At 39.1% G+C, this 19,876-nt stretch overlaps 1 protein-coding gene and 1 long non-coding RNA gene across 3 annotated transcripts in view; one reads left to right on the forward strand and one right to left on the reverse strand.

Annotated features, from left to right (window-relative positions):
- The window catches only part of LOC131447931 (oxysterol-binding protein-related protein 10), an 88,064-nt gene extending 69,319 nt beyond the window's left edge, over positions 1 to 18,745 (reverse strand). Inside the window, exons 1-2 of one of the 2 annotated variants that reach the window (XM_058620034.1) lie at positions 18,115 to 18,745; positions 2,895 to 3,070 (exon numbers count right to left, since the gene is read on the reverse strand). In XM_058620034.1, the coding sequence (XP_058476017.1) occupies positions 2,895 to 3,070; positions 18,115 to 18,416 (478 nt within the window). In that variant the 5' untranslated portion in view covers positions 18,417 to 18,745. The remainder of the gene's footprint in view (positions 1 to 2,894; positions 3,071 to 18,114) is intronic. The other variant, XM_058620033.1, reaches the window with a different exon arrangement.
- On the forward strand, positions 3,085 to 3,549 carry LOC131447940 (uncharacterized). Its single transcript, XR_009234102.1, has 2 exons — positions 3,085 to 3,159; positions 3,245 to 3,549. It is a non-coding gene; the product is annotated as an uncharacterized LOC131447940 (long non-coding RNA).
- Positions 18,746 to 19,876: the final 1,131 nt, after the last annotated feature.

Raw genomic sequence — 19,876 nt, forward strand, 5'->3', positions numbered from 1 at the left:
GGCTGAACGACTGATTCACTTGTAAATGTTTAATTAGTGACACAAAGCGTAGTTTGAATGTCATGTGAGAGGCAGAATCTGTGGCATGTGTACGCGCAAAGCTGAGTAAACAGTTTAAAACAGATAAGAATTGTCATGTGATGATCAACAGAACTGTGTAAAAGTTATATTAGTGAGCCTATTAGTACAGCTAATGTATGGCAACATGTTAAAAAACGACATATAAATGTGTAGAGGCAAACTCAACTTCTTCCTGCAAACAGGAAATGTGTAGAAATTAAATTGAAATTGATTAACTAGGTTGACAAAATCCATTTAAAAGAAGCTAATCAAGTCATCAATGGAGGAACCAATGTCGTAATTTGACCCTGAACAGACTGTGGCTTTAAACTGGAATTTATACGATGTTTTTCTTATAAAGACTCATCACTGCTGCTCCAAGAAAGTGGGATTATTTCCACGTCGATGGTTTTCAGGGAATAAAAGCTGCTGTCCAGCCAAGTTTGAAAACTTTAACCACTGTAACCATTTAACCAAAAAACACAACCATCTCTATAGTTGCACACGTCCTGCATATATATATATTGCTTTTTTTCTTTGATTCCCTGTCTCTAACTTTCAATAAAAAGAGAATTTACAAATGTATCAATGACATAAACTGGCATGTGGGAGTTTGAGGAAGCTATAAAGGTGAAATGAACACGTCCGCACCTTCTCCTCGCTGTAATCTCTGAACGACAGATCCGGTATCTTCCTACACCGGCTCACCGTCGAGTCACTTGTTCAAAACCCTTCTTGTGAAAAAGGCACAAACCTGAGAAGGAAGGTGGCATTTAAAAGCTCTACGCTGTAAGACGATATGCAAAGCTACGCCTGAGAAACTGAACCTTATAGTTCCCCTCCGGAAAGTGGGCTTTTCAGGTGTTCCCATGGTAACCAGGCCTTAGTGTATCAGCTGATATTAATCACAGGCTTTGGTTTGTGAATTTCTGTGACATCATTGTTTCCTCAGTGGATACAGGTCACAGAACACAGAGTCACTGATGTTTCTCTTCTGTGGAACTTAGTTTATCTTATCTTAATGATTCCTCTGATAATAAACCATTCAGAAATAATGATTTAATCAAAGAATGAAGATTAAAACTGTGTGGAACACGGCAATAACATAACCTAACGTCAGTTTTTTTTTTTAGCATGTGCAGTAACTGTTCTGTCACGATTATTAGGACAATTTACGGAACATATCTAATTGTGATTTTAATTTAAACTTTTGTTTAGTCAAGTACAAAGTCCTCCACAAAGGCTCCTCGTAGCTTTGTATAAAAACGGTTTATCTTTATTTTATTTTGTGCAAACACCTCTTATTTAGAGCTCAAGGTGATAAATAAAAGTGTTTTAATATTATGTGCATCACATCTGTAATTTGCTTTTCTTCATGTGTTGTTGTTCATGTCTCTGTGTTTTATTTTTGATTCACACATGCTCAAGGAATCAATAATTTAGGGGTATAAATCAATTTTTTTATTGTATGTTAATTTTGTGTTTTCTTTTAATATTGTCTAATTTTAACATTATTTAGGTAGAGGCTTCAAATAAGCCCACTAGGCTTTCTGCCTCTTCCTGCACTGTATGTTACTTTGTATTCTTTGTCAATCTTGTATATATTTTTTTTTTTTTTTTAAACTGTGCAAAATAAAATAAACAATAATAAACAATAAACAATAATGTCTATGTCAAATGTGATATTGAAAACCAACCCAAACTTGACAAAACTTGTGTTTGAAATATGGGAAGCTAATTTGGAGTCCTGTCTATTGTTGGGTCCACATACCAGATTTGATTATATACCAGTGTGCGAAGTATATGTGAGGAAGAGGAGGATGACGAGAGAGCAAAGGATCTTATTGGGAATAAATCTGCCTCCTGCGATGAGTAACTGTAATGTAGAATGATTAAATTGAACGATTAATCATTCAGTATACAGTTTATAATGTAAACGAGAGCGATGTGAAACTGAAACTTTTATTACTTTTAGCCAGTTGAATTCTCTCGGATTGAGAAGACCATGATGTTTGATGTTGATTGAACGATGATTAATCATTTACAGTCACATTTAAACCCTCTCCAGCAAAATCAATCAGTACACTTACATGCACAGTTTGATCGAGCTGGGGCCGTAGTTAAGACACCGTGCAGAGTCTGAGTTCACATGCGGAGGAGAAAATCCATTTATAGGTCCGACTCTGTAGGTGGCGCTGTATCTCTCTATCAGCTAGTAAGTATGGAATCAGTTTCCCGTTGACCTTTACATCACAGAAAAACAGTGAGTTGGAGGGTGAGATGTATCGTGCTGTGGTTCTGTACGTCTTAAAGTCTGAAGAAAGATGATTTTCCAGCAACAGTCCTGCAGTTTATACGTCGTCTCCTTCTACTTCCGGGTCAAAGACAAACGCCAAGTCCGACTCCAGTCTGACTAAGAGTATACATGCAGGAGTAATCGGACTATGAATCACATTATCCAGGCATGTCAGCCTGACTGAGAATCAATTTGAACATGTTTCCATGACATTATGAAAACTGAATTATTAAAATCAGACTTTTAACATGCATGTAAACACGCTGAGCGAGCTGCGAAAATGCAAAAAAAAAAATTCGTATCGAACATAAACATTTCAGCCAATGATCATATTTAAAATACTGACTATAGAAGCTTTAAAACACCTAACGTTTAATTCTTTCAGACCAGCTGTTCAATACTTTCAGAAACAACACAGCGAAAAAATGTGACTTCATAACATCCCTGCCCTCCCAGTGACTCCATTGTAAAATACACACACACTCAGTGTTTGTACTTTGCCATATACGGGCAGCGTGAGGACAGCATGAGGTCATACCTCTGAGTTTGTACAGCTCTCCATTGACGGAGTTTACGATGAACATGTGCGGCGCCTCGTCGCTCGGGGTTACAGAGGCGCCGATGAGGGGCAGGGACCCGCGGGGCTTCTGGCTTTTCCCCTGCTCATTGACAAAGTACTGCAGATGTCCCAACTCTGGGTCCAACACAAAGTACCTGCGTGGAAGAGACACAGAGAGAGACACAGAGACGTTAAGAAAGTTAATGACCCAGAGAGAAAGACAAGGGGATGATAAGAAGCAACAGTAATGTCATCATCATTTTTGCTTTATGCTCTCATTATCTTGTTTACGGGTGAAACTTTTTTTTTAATTTCCCTTTTACACACAGCTTTCACGATCTGGGAGGGGGAGGAGGAAAAAAGCTGCGAGGAGAACGACGACTGAGAGCGTGATGAGTCCAAAGGGAGCTGCCATAAAAACAAAGCTTTCAATATTTTTACCTGTCATCCACCGAAGACTGCAGGACGTTGTTTACCACGAGTCGGTTCACACAAAATACTCCTCTGTGCGAGAGCTGAGCAACAATCTGCCATTACAGGCCAGTGTTGTTCTTAATTATTAAAACACGCTTCTTCAATGTGAATATTTACTGGTTTCTTTGCTCCATATAATAAAGAAATCATTCAAACTGAATCATTTTGGTTTGTGGACAAAATAAGACATCTGAGAACATCATCATCATGTCGAGTGTTTGGGAAAACAGATCAACATTTTTTCAGCATTTTATCGAACAAACGTTTACTCAATTAATCGATAGTATTATCGGCAGATTAATCGACAGATAGATCAAATCAGTATCGATTAATTCAGAGATATTTCAGTTTCCATACCAATTGACTTCTGCTAAAATATAAGCCAGCTCCTTTACTTAGTTGTTGTTGAGGGGAAAACCTGGGCTTTTTAAGATAAACTTAGTAATTTAGACTTTTGACATAGATTGAAAACATTGACATTGTCTTTTAGTAGTTGTTTTAATAGTTATCCCTGAGAGATTAAGTGTTATGAGCCACTAAATTCTATAATTCAGCTCACTTTTTACTCTTGGTGACTTAAACTGGACCTCAAAATAGTAACATTAATACACTTTTTATTTGCTAGGATCTTACAGTGCAATTAATCAATTCAAACCTTGAACCTTTAAAACGTGTTCCAAGCTCAAACTATACAGTCTAGATGAGCACCAGACTTTGTGAAGTAATTACCAAGCACTATGAACGCAGCCTGGTCTGCAGCTCTGCCCGATTTGCTCACCAGAAGAAGACAACAGTGATGTTATGCTGTTTTACAGTGACAATGGAGGACACAGACAAACATGGACAATCACGACAGCGAAACATCAGAAAAGCTGCGTGTGGAAGTATTTCTGCTTCTACACTATAAATCTGTACGTTTTCTGTAGAGAATTCAATAAAGATGGAGCTTAAAAATCCATATATATAGGTCATATATTGTGTTTCCCCCCAAATCATACATAAAAAACCTCAATGATAAAACACCAGCATCAAATGCATAAACAATATACAGTTTTCTTTGTCTAATGAGAAGATTGGAAGAAGTCAAATGGCTAAAAACTACTGGTCCGAGGCTTAAATACAACACAGAACCACTGCGTCAATTAAGAAAGAGTCCATACTGAATCACACTGTGAAATATAATATTGACATGTATCAATATTTCCTTTCACCCCGACTCTGTGCACATTAAAGTCTCCTTTAACCAACAGGAAGCTCCATTCTAAATGACTAAAGGTAGCCATTAGTGCAGCCATCTTTGGCTGAGTCCACAGCTCAGGGTGTGGGAAATTAAAGCCCCACATTTTCCTCTTTGTCATTAATGAATCACATTCAATCACTGTGTAATTGAATCTCTGCCTCAGTCATCGCAGGCCGGAAGATTTAAAGTGAGCCGGACACACACACACACACACACACACATACACAGTATATACACTGAGAGAGAGAGGGAGAGAAAGAGAGAGAGAGGGGGAGACATTTCATTTCCTGTGGCCTGAAAGGTTTGCGTATGACATTTGAGAAAGCAGCGTGTTCTGGTTCTGCTGCTGCACTCCAGCACCGGTCACAGCAGCGCTGGCTGCCTTTGGCTGTAACCTTTCAGTGTTTGTGCGCAGTGACCTGTGGTCATGGCGGTCGTCTTCTGGTTGACACACACACAAACACACCGACCTCTTTTCCAAACAAAGATTCACCATTTTCAGCAATCTCTGTCCGTCCCTTTCATCCTCGTTTAAATACACTTCAGTGTTGACCGGGCTTTGATGGAGCGGTGCCGTCCTGAGCACACACACACAGAAACAGTGAGGTGTAACCTGTCCACGCTGCAGATTTCACGCTGTTTTCAAAGAGCAGTGAGAGCAGAGTTTGGACTTTTTTTCACCTTTTTAATCCAAAGTAACACATGGACAAGCGTCATGTCTGTCAGTAGAAACTACAGAATTCTACTCCAGAATTCCCAGTGCCATTATATCTAAGTTCTGTCACTGAGACAGAGCAGCGTGATGTGGCCAAAAAGGTTATGAAGATAAAAAGATTTTCAGATCATTTCATATCATATCATATTGATAATTATCCAGCTAAAGGTCAGATAAATTAAAGACAGATTTCTCCTCCTGAGTGAATGTGGAAATAACCACTTCACTGCAGTTTTAAACTTTGACAAAGAAAATGGGATGGGATGTGTCTCAAAGTGAATTAACACAATGCATATTGAACATTTGATGCACTGAGACTGAGGAATATATGTGTGACAAGCATTGCCCTAAACTGAGGCTTCATAGTTTACAATTATCCATAAATGTATATCTATTAATGAAAAGAAAAACAATTAGAACCAAATATACAATTTTATTTAACTACTGTAAGATCATGGCAAACTTTTAAAAGATAATCACAATAATGAGCATTTACGACAGCCAAAGTGTTTTCTGCAAAATTTGAATTTCAAATGACAATTTGACAAATAATTGAGGCTTAATATTTTACAGTTATGCATAAATAATACATCTCCTCAGCAGTACAAACCTTGAACTATGAAACTAATTCCTAAATAAAATGTAAACATTCCCATCCTTTTGTCTAGCATATTTTGATTGTATTGATCATTGCTTAAATCTAACAACAACAAATAATAATAATAATAATAACAATAATAATAATAATAATAATAATAATAATAATAGTGATGATAATAATAATAATAATAAAATAATAATCATAATAATAATAATAATGATAATAATAATAATTTTCTACACTGATTATTCTACAGAACCAGAATTTTACAGTGAGTTTCCATTGAAATAAATGAGGATAAAAATCATAGAAGGACCGGTCAGTGTACTAAAATGAATCTAAATTCTGTTAACAAATACTTCTCAAACTAAACTTAAAAGTCATCAAAAGTCTTTATAAAAGGTCGGTGCTCTTTACATCATGCCATGTGAGTGAAAATATCTTCATTAATAATCATATAGAACTGCTAAAAGCATCAAATCCTTACATTTAGAGGCAGATGTCAACAGAATGTCCTCATTTGATGGGTTCATTGTTTCAGCTGTACAATAACATACATTTACTTTTTTATTTTTTTATAACAAATGACATCAGGGATCTCTCTAAAAGATGCCACCAGATGACGGAGCACATCGTTCTCACGACTGTAGGCATTTTCCCATGAACCCTGTGCAGTTCTCTGGAGAGGATGTGCAGTGAATGGTGCTGTCAGAAAATTGATCCCACACTCACAGCCTCGCCTCCTTCCATCAGGAGAGCTGGTGATTTATGTCGACCACAGCCGAGCAGGGAACAATCTGCCTGCGTCAGTTTTTATCCAGCCCTCTCTTATTCTCTCTCTTACACACACACACACACACACACAATAATATGAAGTCTTACTCCCGTTCAGTCAGCAGGAACTGTTGACCCCTCCAGGTATCACCAGTCAAACCATAATCCAGACCTTTACCATGATGGATGGCGGTTGATAACAGAGGTTGAGCCTTACATTCAGTCTTTAAGTGTGCTGACATTAACCGACCTATGAGGCCACAGACTCTCTGACCTCACGCTGAACTCTTAACCTTTGGAAACACGAGGTTTGCAGAGAGAAATTGACTGAGATCAATGATGGATTGATGGAACAATGGCGTCTGGCAGCAGCTTCACTGCATTTGTGACACCATTTACAGCAAAAACAGCAAATCTGATATCAAAACCATGTACTTGAACATTAATATTTAACATTTAACGCTTGGAGCCACAAACGATGTCTATTTTTTTGAAAGGGATGAGATCCTGTAGGGATGCTGAAGAACTGAGTGTGTTTTCTGACCCCAAACCACATTTCTACTTTTTATTTTTTACTTTTTATTTTTTGTAATTTTCTTACTATTTTATTTTATTTTATTTTATTTTATTTTATTTTATTTTATTTTATTTTATTTTATTTTATTTTATTTTATTTTATTTTATTCTCATTTCTTAAGTAAGCTGTTGTGAATGTGTGTTTCCCCCCTGGGGGAGGAATAAAGTCATTCAATTCAATCAATTCAATCAATTCAATTTCTGTGACGTAGCTCTCGAAAGGGTCTGTTGAACATCAGGTCTGATTATAAGAATATGTGTGCAATTTAACTTAAAGATGACAGAAGATGAGAATTCTCTCTCACACTAATGAGTTAATATTGTCAGCAAATAAGCATGCAGAGCTCATGATTGTCCGTCTCGTGGTAGATAAGAAGTTACGACCAAAGACGAAGAAGCCGGGGGGGCGTAACTCGCGCGTGTGTCTGTGTTGTGAAGATATATCAAGAAGATCCAACCTGCAGCGTAGTAAATGTACATTTTAGTAAAAAGAAAATTGGTATCGCAAAAAGTTATTATTCAGTAATCTGTATCGAGATGTGTTAAGATATTGATAGTGTATTGGATTTTTAATTAGTCCCTGATATGGACCAATTTCCTGTTAAATATTAAATAGCCATTACAGGCATCAGATTCCAGTGATATGTCGTCTGCATTTTTATTACTTTTTGAGGCACATTTTCAATCATATATCCATTTCTGACTTTTTCCAGGCAAAGAAAACATTGGATCTATATTTAGGTTTCCTGATTTCTCATCAAAAACAATATCCTCCAGCTCTGAAATGTTATCAATCATCCACTCAAGAAAAGACAGCGCTTTCTAACACTGAACATCTTTGCACCATTAACCATAATAGCAAAAAAGGAAAAGCTAGGGCAAGCACATTAGCCTATATGAACAGAAACACCATCACTTCCTAATAGCGTTTACATGAATGCTGCAGGAAACTGCATCTTCTCTTCTTCTCTTTATGAAGATGAATTTCAACAAGGAGGAAACGAGTAAATCACACTGATTATTGGCTGCAGATGTGGCTGAAAAAAAGTGTTAACACAGCAGTGTCAAATGGATGACGTAATCTAATCGTTTTATTACCGCGCGGGAAAAGAAATAAGTCCTTTGTCGCGATTTAAGCGATTTTAATCGGAACACTGGCGCGTCTTTCACTAAACGCTGCTGACCTGGTGTTAGTTTTGCTTATTTTAACCATAAAAGGACGAGAACATGTCGTGTGAGTAAGTGCTTTTGCCCATTTTTCCAGAATAACTTTCAATATCTGGGAGTTATTTACAATTTACTGCATGTTAAAATAGTGTATTAACATTTTAAAATGTAGAAAAACAAAAAGGTTTATTTCTCTGGAGCTGATTCGCCAGCTTCCTGCAACAGCGCAAATGAAATTACGGACAAAAAATTACGCACAAATGTGACACCTGTAATACACTCTGTGTTAAAGGATTAAATGATTAAAAGCTCTCACAATAAGTTGATTGTGGCTAATAAAAAAACTGTAAAACTGTTAATAATTCACATGACGTGACTTTAAAACAGCATAGTCAGAAAGAGGGGAGGGGCTTTCTTTTAAAGCAATTATTTCAATCGTATCTTGAACTGGAATCATTTTGGTTGTGCTAATAGTGACAGGAAATGTTCACCACACCACATAGACACGCCTAATAGACACCCACCCTTCCATTATCACTCACTCACAGTGTCATGCACATGTCACATGACCACTTTACAGAGGAAAAACCAACGGCAGCAGCAGCTCCAGCTATTAGCGGTAAACACAACGTGGAGACTGAATTAAAAGCATTGCTGACCCTTTATTGCTCGTGCTCGTGGGAGGCGAGTTTTTGTGTTGATCGTATTGTCTTCACGAGAAACAGACTCAAGGTTAAAATCCTCACCAGAGACGACTTCTGGCTGGTGTTTTTGTTTTTTTGCTGCATGTCAAACTTTAAATTTGTGCTGTTTTTCCACATGTAATAAATAAAATATTCAAGATCACAAATGGGACTCAATCTCCAAACTGTCTGACAGACATCCTCAAGTCTGTCCTGAGGTGATGAAGGTGATGAAGTTTAAGCTCCTGAACAAAGAAGCTGCTGTATCCAGGATATTTATATTTATCAGGGCTGGACACATGTGTGATTTCTTTTCCTGGTCTTTATAATTCAGAGTGCATAATTTAAATGTGCATTGGTGCACCTAACATTTTACCTTATGTCTGTCTGCACAGCCTGTGTTCTCTATCAGCACTTGCCTGAACTCACACAGGAGGAAAGATGAAAAAACAGGTGGCTTTTCACCTCTGATTGGCTCTAATCCAGATCTTGTGCTTCAAATAAAGATATTTTACTCCTCTTTGCAATAATTGACATAAATATGAATGTATATGGGAAATGACAAAAAGATAACGGTTAAAATAGTGTCGCTGAAGGCAATGAGTTGAAGAAGTTGGTGGTGCAACGTCACAATTCTGTGATTCTGTGATAATCAATACATAGCAAGACAGTCATACAGCAATACATCACGATATGTCTAACTGAATAAAATAAAACGTCTGTGAGAAGTTAAACTTCGCTGTTGTTATTCACAACACAGAGAACAAAAGTGGATAATGTGTTGAACGTGGATGGAGCATCTCTTAACGTAGCTTTCTCCGCCGCTATCCCGCTGTAAACTCCCTCTTCTTCAGCCAGGTAACTTCCAAACATGTGTCCCTCGTACAATATATCACCAAATCTTGGTATTAATAGTTAGGTTGCATTGAAATTTACCTCTCAATTATTCCCAATTCTGGGCCATTTTGCAAAGACCTTTCGTCTCTAATAGGAAACAAACTCTAAAAATGCTGGGTGCTACTTTATCGAAAAATGCAACTCAACAGTTTTGTTCCATTACAATTTATTCAAGAAACACTGACAGTGTATTTTTTTTATTTGTAAATAATATCTTTTCTACTTTTGCCTTTGCAGCAAGAAGACCTGGGTTTGTGACCAGGTCAGAACGAGGGTCTTTGTGGGCGGAGTTTGCATGTTCTCCTCGTGTGTGTGCGTGATTTTAACAGTAAAGTGTCTTTAAAAGCGTTTTATACATCAAATTTATGATTATTATATCAATATTTTAGCAGGCTTAGCTATAAACCCAGTAGAGTAGACTGAGCATGAACAGTGCACAAGCACATTTTCCCCAGTGCAGACACACACACACACACACACACACACACACACACACACACACACACACACACTGAGCACCTACCACTACACTTCACTCTGACACATGGCCACCCACACTGTGGCAGAATTAGCTCCACTCAGGTCTGCTGCCCACCACGGCACCACCTGCCAAACATCTTCCTCCAAATGACTGATCACTACTCCAGCATCATCTTCCACCCGAACCCCACCCCACTACTCTTAAAACCTGTGAGTCCACAGAGATAGTAAGTAAATTCTCCTCCTCATCCTTGTGAAAGGCTTCTTTTTCGGAATATCCTAGTTCTCTTTTTAGAGACCTGTGTCCAAACAAAACATAAACCAGCGTCCACTACTAAACTGAAGCCCTGCACAATCCCGAAACACATTTACACTGTTTCTCAGCCCATTTTACACAAGTCTGGGTCCAAAGAACTCCAGTTTGTGATAACTGACAATGATTTTCCATGGTAAACTATAAAAGTATACTCCTCACAGTACAGTAACACCTGAGGACTCGATGTTTGTGCACATTCCGCAGCAGCTTCTGCTTTTAAACTTAACGCACAAAGATTTCCCCTGAATCTCTGGGCACAGACGAGGTGGAAACAATCCGTCTCACGTGATCTGATCAGATGTTTACAGCTATAAAGGGGTGACTGTGGTTCAGGGGCGGAGCTAGTAGTCTTTCAACTGGAATGTTGTGGACATGGCTCCCATCTCCACTCGTCTACACGCTTACATGGATTTTTCAAATCTAACTTGATTTTAAAAGACGCAACAAACTTTGTAACTAAATTTTCGATATTGTAATCCAGAGAAAGCACAGATTAGATGCAGGACCACAGACTTGGATTTCAGGCATTCGGGATCTCACAGAAACAGACAGAATCATCTTGTACAAGTTACAGTTCGAAAGAAAAGTAAGTCATTGGTTATTTCCAGGTTCTGCTCACGCCCCAATCACTGACTGTATCAACCACGTTTAACTAATTCTTACGATTTGAAATCAGAACATCCGATGACGTTCAAATCTCATACGTTTCCGCCTCACACTACAGGATCATTTGGCCACGTAGTCTGTTCAAATCGCACCGACAATTGTCCTAAGTGTCAGATGGGGACAGAAATCTGGCCAATTATCCTCTAGTGCGGGTCAGGATTTCACCCCATGTTGCTCCTGAAGGCTGCACCGGTCGTGTGTGAATAGGTTTGAAAGATGTGTGATAGAAAATGTGCCGTGTGAATGGGCACAAAATGGAAACATCAACTGAAGTCCCTGATATTATTACATAAAAAAAAGGTCTAATGTGTAATGTAATGTAAATTTGTTTCCTCTCCTTTATCAACTTGTAGGACATTTGTAAATAAATAAATGAAGCCATGACAGCTGTAGGCTGCTGATGTCTCCATTATGTCTGAACATACTGTTGCTCAGAAATGGTTTCTGAATGGCCCATATGGTGCGCAATTAAACATTAAACCCCCTATAATGAATTCTGGCCTGAAAGTAAAGCTTTTTATTACGTTACCAGCTCTTGCCCAAAATAAAGTTTTAGTGTCACCCATTTCTCTTTTTACCTCCAGGCGAACACATTTCCCTCCTGATGAAAACTAGACTTTTAATGACACAGTGGCTTCACACAACATGATAACACGAGACCAAGAATCATCCAGTGCTGTACCATGAAAAGGCCTCATTTTTCAGATACACATAAATGGCATATTGTTGTGAGTGGAACATCCAGCATGAAGCAAAATTAGTAGGTAATGTTTTTCCTTCCCTCAAAAGGCAAAAAAACAAAATGTGATTGCATATTATTGCGTGACAGTGATGTAAGGACTGTCCAGTCACAGCTAAGCATGGTTATAATAAGTGACCTTTATGTGTGACTCATGGAGCTTTTCACACTGCCAAGCACTGCCATGGTTCCCATTCAGGCTCATGTCCCATTCAGAACCTTGTTGATTTCAGTGAGCCAGTCCACTAGTTATCAGGGAACAAAAACAAAGCTCCACCTCCCTGTGTCATCAACAGTGGGCGTCGCTCCCTGCACGACATGAGCCAAAGTAAACACGATAGTGGCAACACAGCAGTTTGCACTGAGCTCCTGCCAGTTTCCCTTCTGTTCCTTTAGAAACATGTGTTCAATCCAGTCAGCAGATGATGTCCTTCTGTGTGTCACACTGCTGCCTCGCAGCAAGAGGGTCACTGGTTCAAAACCCAGTTAAACCTAGTGTTTGAGGGTTTTCTCTGGGTTCACCGGTTTCCTCTCACAGGCTAAAAACATGCAGAGGTTGAATGGAGACTCTAAATTAACCTTGACCTGGATCCTGCTGGGGCCACACAGTGGAACACGTGGCTAGCACTGTTGCCTCACAGCAAGAAGGTTGCTGGTTTGAGTCCAGGCCTTTAAGTGTGGAGTTCCCTGTGTGTGTGTGTGTGCAAGTTTTCTCCCACATGTTCAAAAACATGCAGAGGTAAATAAAAATGTCTAAAGTCCCGTAGGTGTGTGTGAGTGAGAGAGTGAATGGTTGCTACGGTGGCCTGGAAGTGCAAACCATTAATACAAAACACTAATCATTTTTACAAATTTACAATGAATTTGGGAATGTACCAAATTCTGAAAGTGATCCAGAATTGATAGAATTTGATAGTAAGACATAGAATATTTAACATACAAACTGCCAAGACAAGGGTCTTGTGAAATGACATTAAAACATTTATTTCATTTTATAGAATTAACTAATACAGTGAACGTTATGGCAAAAGTTTGATGTAAGAAGTAGTAAAATGAGGGAGTGAGTGCGTGCCTCTTATTTTGAAAGCCAGGTTGAAAGGAAGTGGTGCTTTATAAGATTGGCTGTTTGACTGTTGTGTATGAAGAAGAAAACGTCAGGTCAGTGGGTCACTGGTTACCGAAACTGTACGTTCCCTTTCCGTCTTTGTACAATCCCCTTTTTGTAAGAATTGTGGCTTTTGTTGATTTGTAAAAGTGCTTCACATGTTGTAATATGTGGTTTGTGCTTCTAGGCCACCGTGCCCAGCGATGTGTACCCTGCATTGGCACCAGCATCCCTGTGGAGGATAAAGCAGTAGAAAACTTTCCAGGTTCCGTAAAAAAAATGTAGTTTATGCAGCAAGTCAACGTTTGCACACTCCCAAGAAACACTGGGTCTGATTGCAGAGCTTTTCAGTTTCAGGGTACATATTCAGGATTCTTTTTTCCGATGCTCACTATCTGTGTCGACACATTTACTGGAGCTCCAGGCCTCGGCTCCAGCTCTGGTCAATGAACTGAAAGGAATCTCGTTGAAAGCGAGAGCTTTGCCTTCAGGGAGCCTGGAATTGAAACAAGACAGGCACCTTCACAAAGAAGGAGCTGATCCGGCTCAAAGCGCTACCTGCGAGGTATGTTTGTTTACATTCTGTGTCGCGCATTCAAGTGTCTGTGTGAGCCGAAGCAACAGGCGATAACCCCATGTGATCGCCTCAGACACCATCTTCGTTTGGATTAAACATGAAATGAAATGAACATGTTTGTCTTTTCTACGTAGGTTTTCCGCAGGGTTCATCATTCACCTGTCGTCTGAACAGGAGAGCACAGAGCACCTCCCGCCTGTCTACCCCACCCGTCTCACATATCTGGCTTCCAGCCCAAAATCATGTACACAACAGTCTCAGCTTCCCCTTTGTGCAGCACCATTAAAATCAAGGCACCACAGCATCAGTTATTTTTATGTGTGTCTAAAAAAAGAAGTGACTTTGTTCACATATGAAACATAAGTCCTGTATAACTCTGTATCATTCTGTGCAAACATCAGGATACAATGAAAAGTGTTTAAAGTAACCTTTTTTTAAATTTAAAACTCAATCACAGGGTCGAGATCAAACAAGACACAATAACACACCACTGTAAGTGCAAGAGAAGATGCTGAGGTTTCCTGTGCTTCATTAGCAAAAGAAGATCAGACAACACACTAATATGTGTTTGGATCAATAAAGTAAACCAACGAGCCTGCAGCAGGCAGCACAGACTGGGGGGGGGGACACACCAACAGAGCATTTTAATAGGAACGCCTGTACAACAGCTTTACACTAACTTCTACCTTCATGTCGAAGTTATCTAGTCAATAAACTGATACTTTTGATAATTGACTTGTGAGAAAATGTTGAAAATAAAACATTTCAAGACTCAATTTAAAAAAAAAAAAACTACAACAAATGGTCATTGAATAGAGAAAGGAAACAGGAGGTGAATCAATATGAATACACTAATTATTTCAGCTCTAATTAAAGGTATTACTCATAATTGTCAATTTGTCACAGAAGGTCAACTTCAAGGTCAACTTCAACTTGATGTTTATGTGGGTATTTTGTGAGAATTTGAGTTTGTTGAGCTTAGAGGAGCAACTAAGGAGATGCACTCAAAGACCCTGTGAAACTTCATTTTTATTAAAATCGAAATATGGCTTACTGCAAATTTTCAATCTCAGGATGCACAATATTTGTTAAAACCAAAATGTGTGTCAAAATATCATTTTAGATTTAACATTTTCTCGAGCTATACACATGAAAATTCTACAGACTGAAAAAAACACAATTGTTTCACACAGATCTGCACAAATATTGTACAGTTATAATTTTAAACATGGTTTTCAATGAAAATGACAATATTTATATTAAAATGACCAATTGCTCTAATGTTGTGAATCATATCATGATCACAAATTCAGTTTGTCCAGCCCTAATCTATAGGGTGCATTCAAGAGACCTTGTAAATCACTTCTAGAGTCGACGTACTAAACGTTTGCTGCCTGCCACTGCAACAAATTAGGTCATCGTTGGAGTATAAAGTGTTAAAGTGATAAAAAAAATATTTGTTTTGTATATTTTTAAAATATTACGAAAAGTCACAGGGATTAACTTTTTCTAATCAAGCGAATAATCTATTATTCCTAACATAACAACAATATCAACCAATTTAACAGCATTTATCTGGACTTTTCTGACAAATAGTTATTATTGGCAAAGTGAAAAACAGAGTGACGATTTGAGCGACATCTTTGGTTATTGTTATTCTCACTGACACCTATTCGATTTTCAGCCACAGCAGTCGGCTGCATTCAGAGAAGAGACTTTTAAAAACCCGCTGTGCACTACCTGCTTAACACCAAACAACAGACAGACACAGTTAAGAGATTAACCAGCCAGCACAAATAGAGGAGCGTTTAGCAGCTAAAGAGCCAGAGATTTCCCTCAGGAGTTAGTCGACCAAAAAGGAGAAGGTCACTGTTGGGTCACATGTGGCCGCACACACACACACACAACTCCAAATGAATGCTAATGTTTCTCAGCAACTGTTTGTTCAGAGTTTTTCCATATTGACATGAAGAGTAGAAGGATCAATGTTGTGTTAAAAACCAGTTGTTGCAGGTTTTTGATGCCAAATAGTGCGAAGAATATTTCCGAGCTGCAGTTGTTAGGCCATAGATCAATGAGGTGAAGAACACGACATTTTGTTTCACAAAAAACCTAGAAAATAACCAAATATTTGTATGTTTTCAGTTGAAAAGGTGAATTTGCGTGATTGTATATGCTGGGTTTTGGATCTTTACAAAGAAAATACATCAGATTAAATTTTAAAAAAATGATAATAATTGTTGTAGCCCTACACTGGGGGTGCATAAAAGAAGAATAAAGAATTAAAACAAAATTTTTCAGCTTTTTAAATGTGAATTGTACATTTTCTGGTTTCTTTGCTTCCTATAACAAAGAAATCAATAAAACTGAATAATTTTTGGTTTGTGAACAAAACAAGATATTTGAGAACGTCATCCTTTCCAGGTTTGAGAAACTATGATCAACATTATTTCCTGAGCGATTACTCGATTAATCGAGAAAATAATTGACAGATTAGCCCTACTCTAATATAAATATGACATATTAATTATACTGTCTATAATTGTCTGTAAAGTAACTGTTCACAACTTCCTAAGCAGTCAAATACCAAAGATATTCAGATATAATAGTAGTCATTGGGGGTGGGAATCACAGGTCACCTCACGATACACAATACCAATAATATCACAATACAACGATTCTGTGTTAATCAATAATATAGCGATACATCACAATATCTGTCTAACTGAAGAAGACGTAGCTCTCGAAAGGGTCGATAATATCTCGATAAGTTAAAAGTGCAGGATTTCTATATTCATTCACAACATAGAGAAAGGTCAAAGGTCATAAAGTCTATGCATTGAACGTGGATGGAGCATTTCTTAACGTCGCATTATCACCATCGCTGTAAACTCCTTTTTTTTCAGCCATGTAACTTCTGCACAAGTTTACCTCGTTCATTTGAGCAGCGCCGCCGTGAGGAGACGTGAAGTAGTGACGCCCAACGAGTGAAACTCAACAGACTTTAGTTTACTTTAGAGCGCGTTAATTTGTTCATTAAAATATCAATATTTTTGTGGTGTATCGATTATCATATTGCATGAGGATGGACGACAATATATGATGAAATTGATTCTCGCAGTTATACAAAATATTATTCAAGTCATTCACAGCACATTGCAGCTTTTCTCTGCGTACGCTTTAATGTGAGTCTTGTTTGTTTGTTCAGTGAATATAATCACTGGAATATAATCAACAAAAAAAAGATGAATCAAGAATAAATTTAAAGCTGGAGAGCACAACTTGTAATTATAAACAAATGACTGCTACATTCAAACTGTGAGTTGAAAATGAGTTTACGCAGTGATGATTAAGTCTATCAGCTCCACATGACTCTCTCTCTCTCTGTTTGTCTGTGTTTGGATCTCATGTTGCAACAATGAAAACACAAAAAAACACACTCATTCAGCAGTTTGACAGGATAAATGCTTCTTACCCCCCCGTCTGCCCACTGCACTGCAGCTGTATACACACAAATACTCTGTCAATCAGGTCTGATAGTCAAAACATAGATTTTAAGTTCTGTTTACAAAGACCAGACGCTGAATAATAACATAAACAACAACAAAATCACCAAAAGTTAAACACTGCAGCTGTAAATTAAGTCAATATTGAAAAATACTGGAGGGTTATTGGTTCAAATCCCCAAAAAGGTCCAGGGCATTGCTCTCCAGATGCAGATATGTGTTGCTCACTAACAGTGTTACATGTTACTGTAATTAGATTAACTTTGCAGTCATTTAACGTGTTATAATGTGTGCATGTGTGCAAAAATGACACATTCCAACATAAAAAATATCACAATATCATAACTTTCCACACAGGACAGAGGCCAGAAATCACATCTACATATTGATGACAATGACAATGACAAACAGCAAGTGTTTACATATGAGGAGTCATCGTTGACTGATGACATCATGAACATATGCCAGTAATATGAGTTCATCAGCAGGCCTGATACTGTACTGTGTGAGAGGGTTTCTGCATGTGAACCCATTAACCCTTCTCCTCCTCCTCCTCCTCCTCCTCTTCCACTGTGACGTGGTGGTAAAAGTGCAACGTGGACGGGGCAAAAACACTAACAGCAGAAAGTAAATGGTGCCTAAAACTCTCTTCTCCTCTTTCTTGCCTGCATGCATGCTCTTACCTGTTTTGCCAGCCTTGGAGGAGGTTGGTGTATTTGCTCAGGACTCCTTCCTGCTGCCTCCTGCGCTGCTGCTGCTGCAGATTCATGCTGTTCCCCAGCACAGCTCCCCGGCTGCTGCTGCTGCTGCTGCCTCCTCCTCCGCCTCCTCCTGCTCCTCCTGCTCCGCCGGAGACAGGGCTGTGCGACCCACTCCGGCCCACGGGCTTCCTCGTCGCTGATGATGAAGAGTTCCCTCGCTCTGTGGTGGGGGAAGAGTTTGATTTGTTGGTCCCGTGATGCGGACTGCAGAGAGACTTGTCCATCCTGGCGACGGGACGGCGGAGCGCAGAGGCAGCGGCAGCAGCAGGAGGAGGAGGAGGAGGAGGAGGAGGAGGAGACAGGGAGAGAGCAGAAGCAGCAGCAGCAGTGGCGGCAGAGGTAGAGGGTCTGTGGTGGAGGATTTCAGAGGAGCATAAGTGTGAAACAGTGCTCAGAAGTAACGCAGAGGACGTGGTCGTGGTCGTGGCTGTGGCTGTGGCTGCTGCGTCCCTCAGTGGCAGAGCAGGCTGACATGTTCCTGTGCCTGGAGTCCTCCTGCTCCCTCCTCCTCTGCAGTGTGTGGAGCTCCAGCTCCGCTCCAGCGTTTTCCTGCTGGGAACACAGGGAACAGAGCGGAGGACACGCCCACTCCGCTCTGGCCCTGCCCCCCGGATGTTAAAAAGCAACACACGTCATCATATTTAATAAACTACCTCGAATGCAGCAGGTAAAACTCGTCATGGTGCACGTCAGTATTTGACTTTTTAGAACACAACATGTGTCTGCATGTGTTATTGCAATCTATTGTGTTTTTATTATTATTATTATTAAAAACGTGAGTCACTGCTGATTATTACACACACACAGGGAGAAATGGGTATAATGTGCACATAAAATGAGTAATATTAATAACATTCTCAGCATTTACCAAGAGAGCTGCACAAGTAAAGCGAGCAAATGGACAATGGACAGAGATTGTGTGATTTTTGTGAGGTTTTATTTTAGGTTGGGAATGAGGTACAAAGACATTCTCACACTCGCTTTATTTGTGCAGCTCTCCAGGTAATTCATGATAATGTTATTAATATTATTCGTGCACACATTATATCTATTTCGTGGCCACCGAATCAGAGGTCTTATTTCCCATGTCCTGTCTGGGGCTCTGTAGATTATCATGATAAGTATCAGCTCTTAAATGTCCATAAGTGCATTTGTCTGACCGTTACTTGTCCAACAGGTCGCTGGACAGGCTTCACATTTTGCAGGCGACCTGCTTCGAGCACCAGTGTGTGCGGTGGCGACTTTGACATTGTTTGGATAAGAAATGCATGAGGTAATTGTTTGAAATTCCACACGTATTAAATAAGAGGTCTCATGTAATGCACATACCTGTTCTGTGAGAATGGGTGAATGTCAAAACTGTAGGGTAAGTGGTCATCAAGACTACAAAAGCTCTAAATAAATACTTACATCTGTCTGTTCCCAATATAATAGTCAAACTTTTTGCTTGACTGGCTTCAAACTCAGCATGTGACGTCCTGAGGGCACCAGTGTGTGCAGTGCCGACTTTGACACTGTTTGGATAAGAAATGCAAGAGATATTGGTTTTAAAAAAAAGAAAAACAGTCACACACTGAGTAAGAAGTCTGTAAAATATATACAACAGTGACCTTTAGAGTTAAACACAGTTACTACAATCCCACTTCAAGACACTGCAGAAGTAAACACATGCACAGAGACACAA

Source organism: Solea solea, chromosome 20 (assembly GCF_958295425.1).
Source record: "Solea solea chromosome 20, fSolSol10.1, whole genome shotgun sequence".
Classification (NCBI taxonomy): domain Eukaryota; kingdom Metazoa; phylum Chordata; class Actinopteri; order Pleuronectiformes; family Soleidae; genus Solea; species Solea solea.